Source organism: Ovis aries, chromosome 4 (genome assembly GCF_016772045.2).
Source record: "Ovis aries strain OAR_USU_Benz2616 breed Rambouillet chromosome 4, ARS-UI_Ramb_v3.0, whole genome shotgun sequence".
Lineage (NCBI taxonomy): Eukaryota > Metazoa > Chordata > Mammalia > Artiodactyla > Bovidae > Ovis > Ovis aries.
The window spans coordinates 70,509,526-70,517,477 of NC_056057.1; the positions used below are offsets into that span (position 1 = coordinate 70,509,526).

The 7,952-nt window shown below is 49.9% G+C and overlaps 1 protein-coding gene across 3 annotated transcripts in view; it reads left to right on the plus strand.

The window, feature by feature from the left end:
* The window catches only part of HOXA3 (homeobox A3), a 44,779-nt gene extending 39,346 nt beyond the window's left edge, over positions 1–5,433 (plus strand). For all 3 annotated transcript variants that reach the window (XM_027968658.2, XM_042248646.1, XM_060415035.1), the window contains exons 4-5: positions 1,679–2,324; positions 3,738–5,433. In XM_027968658.2, coding sequence (XP_027824459.1) covers positions 1,799–2,324; positions 3,738–4,543 — 1,332 coding nt within the window. In that variant the 5' untranslated portion in view covers positions 1,679–1,798 and the 3' untranslated portion in view covers positions 4,544–5,433. The remainder of the gene's footprint in view (positions 1–1,678; positions 2,325–3,737) is intronic.
* The last annotated feature ends 2,519 nt before the right edge of the window (positions 5,434–7,952 follow it).

The window sequence follows — 7,952 nt, forward strand, 5'->3', positions numbered from 1 at the left end:
TCCGGATAAGGGATGCTGTAATTTTTAATTGTGGTTCTGGGAAATTAATTGTGCCTGTTTTCCAGATGGTGGTTAGATTGTTGGTTTAATAATGAAATCCAAAAGTCTATTATTAAAACCAAAATTATAATCTTTCACTGGTAGATGCTTATTACAGTTAATTTTTTTCTAGTTAACAAAGGGTGTGCTATTTCTGGAAATCTTGAATAACTCCAGGGCACAAATACACATAGTTGAGGTATGCAGTGTAAACCCTTTTCTTCATGAATTTGTTATTGTAATTTTCTTAAATGGTCAGAGAGACTAACATTCTGATTGCATGGTGGGGTGGGAGGCGGTGACTATATGAACTCACATGAAAGTTTTCTGAGCTGAGAGCCAGAGGTTGACCATGCAAAGCTGAAAACATAAAACATAGATTTCACTTTTACAACATGCTTTTTAAATGAAAAGGGATTGAGAAGGCTTTTAGTTGCTTTTTAGCTTTCCAGGTTTGTCCTTTACTTTGTATTTCTAAAGCAGGTAAATAGGCCAAGTAGCACATAACAACAACAATAACAGAACACAAAGATCAGAGAACTCTGGCAGGATTTTATGGCTTGTGCTTCCATCCCTCGTCCGGAGCCAAATGACCCCCATACATCAAATTACATAGCAGTTTCTAAGACAGAACCTATTATCGTTAAGTTGGAAGGAGAGTTCAAGCGGTGGTCATGGAGATGACGCTGGTTTTTCAGGTTCCTGATGGTTTTTTTTTTTTTTTCCTCTCTAATCCATCATGTTTTAACAGGTAGAATTTGATAGTTGTCCTGAATAACAGGACCTCAGAAAGTCCAAGGCAGGAGGGTCTGGGGACTTCTGTAACAGGGGGAAAGAGGTGGGAGTGGCCTGCTGGGACCTGCCTGAGAAATAGGGAGAGGGAGGAGTAAAGAACTGTTCAAGATTTGAGTTTTACTTTCTGGAGAGGGTCTTGTTGTCTGTCTCTTCCCACCCGGAATGTTCCATCCAACATTTTCTCTCCCCTTCTTGACCACAGAGGTCTCATTAGGAGGAGGTAGGTCGTATCCTTACACAAAGGTAGATTAACTGTCTAACAAGCTCAGCTTCTGAAATCAACAAGGGTCCAGTCGGGCTATTGCCTGAAAAGATTTTGTGCGTACCTCTCTTGGGTGCTGAAAGGTCCAAGAAGGGCCTGGATGGGAAGTCACCCCGCGTCATGGTTCTTTTGGCAAATATTAGTCTTAAAGAAAATACTGGAGGAAACGTTGGTGACCCAAACTCTCCTTTGCCCCTCCCCTCGATCTCCAGAAGGGAGGAATGCAAGGAGCGAGCGGAGACCCCAAGTTTCTTCTTCCCTGGAAAATAAGGGATTCGAATCCTGTTCCTTTCTAGTCCATCAGGCCTTTCTCCTTTTGAACTCCAGCCCCGGCTTCCCAACCTCTCTCTCCTCCTCTCTCCCTGGAAAACCCCCCAACTCCAGACGCAAGTTAAGCAAATATTTGTAGCTGCCAGTAAATTCCAGCGGCTTTTTATAGCGCGGCTCTCTGCGCCCGGGGCCAAGTCGTGCTGCTAAATATTGCTGACCACTTTTTCTTTTATGGCTTTCATGTCACTTAGCTATTGAGAGTAAGATGGATTTGCGCGGAGCCCTCACGGCGCTGCGATTCTCGCCCCCCAGGTCTGCGCGGGGCGGCCATTGGCTGCGGAGCGTCACGTGACCGCGGGGGCGTGCCAATGTGCGCCCTCACGGGTGTCAAGGCCCTGTCAGAGTGTGCGATCAAGATTGTGAAACAACGCGATGCAAAAAGCGACATACTACGACAGTTCGGCGATCTACGGTGGCTACCCTTACCAGGCAGCCAACGGGTTCGGTTATAATGCCAATCAGCAGCCGTACCCGGCATCCACAGCGCTGGGCGCAGATGGCGAGTACCACCGACCCGCCTGTTCACTCCAGTCGCCTGCAAATGCCGGGAGCCACCCCAAGGCGCACGAGCTGAGCGAGGCCTGTCTGCGCACCCTGAGCGGTCCTCCCAGCCAGCCTCCGGTTCTCGGCGAGCCGCCCCTGGCCCCACCGCCACCCCAGGCTGCGCCCCCTGCCCCACCGCAGCCTCCAGCCCCGCCGCAGCCCCCTGCACCCACCCCTGCCGCGCCCCCGCCCCCCTCTTCAGTCTCCCCTCCTCAGAATGGCAGCAGCAACCCCACCCCCGCCAGTGCAGCCAAGAGCCCCCTACTCAACTCGCCCACCGTGGCCAAACAAATCTTCCCCTGGATGAAAGAGTCTCGGCAAAACACAAAGCAGAAAACCAGCGGCTCCAGCTCAGGTAAAGAGGTGCCTTCCGCAAGAGGGCCCTCCGTCCTGGCTTCCAGCCCACCAGGCCACCTCCAGCCACAGCCGGCAGGGTCTGGGAGCGCTGGAATATTTCCAGAATTCACTACTCCTCCTTCCCCCAACCCTCAAAGGTTTCCAGAGTCTTTGCAACTAGGGAAATGATTGGGCTCTGTGTGCCTGGGAAACCCTAGAGGGAGACTTGATGGGAGTCTTTCTGGATCTCTCTAAGAACAAGTGGGCCCTAGTGACTTTGGAATACCTCCTTGTAGAGTTAGGACCTTTGGGCAGAACAGGCATGGACACCACTGTTTCTCTTTTTAGCACATCTCCTCATTTCTAGTGAAACAGTGGTGCCTACCCCACAAGGAAATGTGGCAGAATAAAAGCAGGCCTCCAAGTCAGAATCAATGGTCTGCCTATAATCAGAACCTATTTTAAATTTTTGCTCCAGCAGATGGAGTGGCTGCCTTACCTCTGGGAAGGCCTTGCTCAGACTTAGTACAATGAAGGTCGCCAGGGATTTCCTGGGGGAGGGGATTCAGACTTATCATCCTAATGGGAACCACATGGTCCTCCTGGAACCAAATTCCAGGACAGGCTCTGGGTCTTGTGCTTCCCAGCATCTTGGTTTCCTATGCCACTGCCTTCTCCAGTTGCTAGTGCTCTGTTCTGAACCTGAGCATCTGGAGCCATCCGGAGCCAGGAATGGGGAGTGGGGGTTGGTGGGGAGCAGGGAGAAAAGGAGGGTCAGGATTAGTGGGCATAGCTGGGGCATAGTGCTTGCTGACATGAAGAACCCTAATTAATGGCATCCAACACCAGATGCCAGGGCTTCCCCACCAGAAACGGGATCTCTTTTCAATGAGATCTCCTTCTCTGGCCAGAGAAAGCCTTCCAGATTGGAGCTTCCACTCTAGTCCTCTTTACTGGACAGATTAAATAAGAGGCCAGTGGAGGCAACTGTCCAGTCCTTCAGTGAGAGTGATGGAGGGAAGGTTTATTGAGTGTATATTAGGTGCCCCACATTCCAGTTACTGTGAAGGGAATAAACAGGATGAGACCTGCCCACGCAGAGCTTGTAGTCTGATAGGGCAAAGGATCAGGAAATGAACCAGAAACTGAATAGCTCCAGAAGGGAAACAGACTAGGAATGCAAACAGGGCGTTCTGCTTTTTGTTCCTTGCCCCCTTGGAGAGGCTTATGACTTGCAACTTTAGTCAGTGAGAAACTGCTGACACTGTTTCCCTACCAGGACAGAAAATACTACCTGCGTCCTTCTTCCTCTTTCTGGGCCCTGAGAGATGGAGGGATCTTTGGGGCCTGGAGGAAGGAGGGGCCTAGCTAGGCCAGGGGCTGGGCGGGGCAGCCCCTGATGCCACTCTTCCTCTCTCCTCTGATCTCGCAGGGGAGAGCTGCGCAGGTGACAAGAGCCCACCTGGGCAGGCATCATCCAAGAGGGCGCGCACGGCCTACACAAGCGCACAGCTGGTGGAACTAGAGAAGGAATTTCACTTCAACCGCTACCTGTGCCGGCCGCGCAGGGTGGAGATGGCCAACCTGCTGAACCTTACTGAGCGCCAGATCAAGATCTGGTTCCAGAATCGACGCATGAAGTACAAGAAGGATCAGAAGGGCAAGGGCATGCTGACGTCATCAGGGGGTCAGTCCCCAAGTCGCAGTCCTGTGCCCCCGGGCCCTGGCGGTTATCTGAACTCTATGCATTCGCTGGTCAACAGCGTCCCATACGAGCCCCAGTCGCCCCCGCCTTTCTCCAAGCCCCCTCAGGGCGCCTATGGGTTACCCCCCGCCTCCTACCCTGCGCCCCTGCCCAGCTGCGCACCGCCGCCGCCTCCACAGAAGCGCTACACGGCGGCAGGGGCAGGCGCGGGGGGCACACCCGACTATGATCCACACACGCATGGCCTGCAGGGCAACAGCAGCTATGGGACTCCACACTTACAGGGAAGCCCCGTCTTCGTGGGGGGCAGCTATGTGGAGCCCATGAGCAACTCTGGCCCGCCCCTCTTTGGCCTAACTCACCTGCCCCACGCCGCCTCGGCTGCCATGGACTACGGGGGCGCTGGGCCACTGGGTAGCGGTCACCATCACGGGCCCGGGCCAGGGGAACCGCATCCAACCTACACGGACCTTACCGCCCACCATCCTTCTCAGGGAAGAATTCAGGAAGCCCCCAAGCTCACCCATCTGTGATGGTGGGCTTGGGGCTGCGCGCCAGGAGAGTCCCCCCCCCCCCATCTTCATTTGCTTTTTCTGTTTTGTTTAAGGTTCTTTCTGCACCTCCCTTTCCTCTCTTCTCCACCCGCCCCTGCTCTCCCCCCACCCATTTTGTTTTCTTTGGTAACACGTTTTTATGGTTTATGTGACGTAGCAATCTTGGTTGCTGGAATGGCTGTCGGTATCAGTAGCGATATGTATCTGCCCCCGCCCCTCGCTGGGCCGCTGGCCTCGCACCCTTTACCTTCTCTACTCTTTGATCAGAAACAGGGTATATGAACAAATTTTCTAGCCGAGTTGTTCAATGTGAATTTGTTCGTACATTATGGCTCCCGAGGGGAAGCAATTAATTTCTAGTTTTTTTTTTAATTGCACTTCTTGTAAAGAGCGAGAAAAAAATCAAAGGCGCTTTGAGACAGGGGCTCCCTGTACAAGGATGACTAAGTGTACGTCTTTCCGTGTGTGTATGCTGGTGAAGTCAGATTTATTTATATTTTTTTTGCAAGCATTGAATAAGTTTTAAATATTATTTATCCCCATCCGTCTGTATTTATATTAAAGAAATTCTGTACCCTGATTGTTCAGAAGGTTTCTTGGGCCTTTTGTTCAATGGTGTATTGGCGTACATAGAAAAAAATTTTATTCGAAAGGGAAATATAATTCCTTTATAAAGATGGTAATGATGCAATAATACCAGAGAGGATCCAGCTTTTGAAAACAGTGATTTAGGTTTGTAACATCCGGCGAAACTGAAAAAAAAAAATTGTAAACGCGAAAAATGCTAGATTTGTTTTGAAAGTTCTACATTCCTTGCTGCTCACATTCTGAGAAACAAAACAAAAAAATAAAGTTTTTATTCTGAATAATATCCGTGTTCAGAAGAGATTCTTTGGCCCAAGAGAAGGGTCTGCATGGAGTCCTTGCGGAGGCGAATTGGAGGAGCGGGCCGCGGCAGCCCTCCAGCTCCGGCGTGAGGCCTGGCCAAGCGGCTCGCCCGGGAGCGCGGCGAATTCTCGGGGAAGGCAGCCGGAGCTTCTGGTGGCGGCCGCTCTGGAAACGCCAAGCTGCCAGCCCGCTGGGCTGCCCGGTTCCCAGCTGCCACCGTGGCCAGCTCAGCACCGTGACTCAGAGGCGGCAGAGTGCTGAGTGCGGAAGGAACAAAGGCGGCCCGATTGAGACGCGGCGGGGGGCGCACAGGTGACCCGGCAGCCTCGCCAGGGAGTAAGGTAGGGCTGTCTTCTCCATGATCTTTCTCGGATCAAAGCGGACCAGCCAACGCCTTAACTTGGGGAATCGTCGGCCGCTCTGAGGATGCATTTTCTAGGAGCAACCCAATGCTCCGCGGATGCTTCGCTGTTCCTTACCGCGCCAAGAGGAAAGAATCACAGCTAAAATCGCCCCTGGGAGTGGGCGGTTCGAAAGAGACTATGGTTCACCCACGACTCCAGCGAAAGAACGGCTGAACTCCGAGGAGCCTTCTCAGGTCCTTCCATATGAGTCCTAGCATTGGCTTCTTCCCGGAATATAGGATTTGGCATTCTCTGGATATATTTCCTCTCCTTCTTCCCTCCCTGCTTTCCTTTTATGGCCCAAGGGGAGGTGGGGAGAGAGAGAGGAGATTGGTATCTTTCTAATAAAAATGCAGTTTTACAAGTACTTATTTTATTTGATGCTACAGGAGCTAAACATTATATTTCTACTGCTGGATTTAAGGAGGGCTGCCTACTGACTGGCTGGCAGAGGCAAAGGCAGGCACAGGAAAGGGAAATGTTTTCATCTTCAGATTAAAGAATTGTTCAGAGAAGAAACCAAAATCAGAAAGTGCAAACCTTGGAACTGCATCCCCATCAGCAACTCCCCCCTCCAAAGCAGGAAGTGAGGAACCACCTGTGTCTGGGTATCAGGAGCATCTGATGTGAGAAATATAGCCCGCATCTCCCTGGATTGTATCTTTCAGAGGCAGAGATGGGAAATGTCGCCATTTTGTTTGCAATCCAAAATATACAGCATCATGGCCTCTATCTTTCCCGTGAGAAACTCCTGAAGATGAGCTTTCAAAACAGGCAATGGAGCCATTTTAGGGGTACCTACTGGGCCTGGAGGATCTGCTTTTAGGGAACCTCCTGAAGTCTTAAAAAAAAAAGAAAAAGACTGGAAAGATGCAAAGCCAGGCAGCTGTAAAAGCGCTGGATGTTTCACTGCTAGAGGTGCTTCCCCCAAATCTGTCCTGGAGCTCATGCTACATTTTTTTTTTTCTTTTCAAAAGAGTTTAGGATGTGGAAGAAGTAGATTTTGCTCTCTACCCAACTCCAACATCCCTGCTGAAATACGGCACAACTCAGAAATGCAAAGTTGGAAAACCAGTCTTTTCTCCAGTGAGGACTGTAGCTTCCACCCTTTTGCTTGTTCAGATATGAATACAGTAGGCTGAGTAGACGAGTCTTCTGTTAAGTAATAATTTTAGAGAAGTGTGTAAAATTACCTGGGAGAATACAGGAGGAGGGGGGAGGGGAGAAAGAGAAGGCAGAGAGAGAGAGAGAGAGAGAAAGCTACCCATCCAGAGAGAAAAAAATCTTTCAGGGATACCACTATTTGTAGTTTGTAAAATCTACCCTTTAGCTGAGGAAGAATTGGTTTGGAGGCGTCCACCTTCCCTCAGGGCAGATTTTTAAAGTGAGATTCCAATATGATTTCCCATATCTTGCCAATCAAGACATTCATTTTTACTTTCAGAGAAAAAAATATCAGCCTCAACCCCCGTTTTCTAGATATTAAAAAGAAATATGTATTAAAATATCTCCTGACAAAGTAATAGATTTGGGGAAGATTTCAGTGTTGAGTGGTTAAAAAAAAGGCGGGGGGGGGGTTCTTCCAGATGGTATTTGAATTAAGGCCGCTGAGGCGAGCAGAAAGCTCTCACCCACGCAGCCCCTGACAAAGCCTAAGCGATATGGGGGCAGCGTTGCTTCCTCTCCGCATTCCCCCTCCCCTTAACTCCTCAATATTTTCTGGTAAAAGCAAATGCTTAAAGCCACCATCCCAGAGTCCGCAAAGCACCTTTCCTAAAAGCAGCCCTCTAACTCTGCCGCCAAAAATATCTTTTAAAAGACTAGTTTTCCTTGTTTACTTGCGTTTCCTGCTCTCCTCTTTGCTCGGCCACATTTGATCTTGGAAAGAGCTCGAAGCTGAAATGTGTTCTTAAGGGCCAGAAGCTGTCAAGGCTTTTGGTGAACAAGATTGATCGCACCCAGACTTCCTTCAGAGCTTTGTTTGGAATAAAAGCAAGAAAACTGAAAAAACCTCACATTTTCCAAAATAGCATCTCTATCTGTAAGGCATTGCTCTGGGCTAGTCAATGACGGAGACCACTTTCTATCTAATTTCC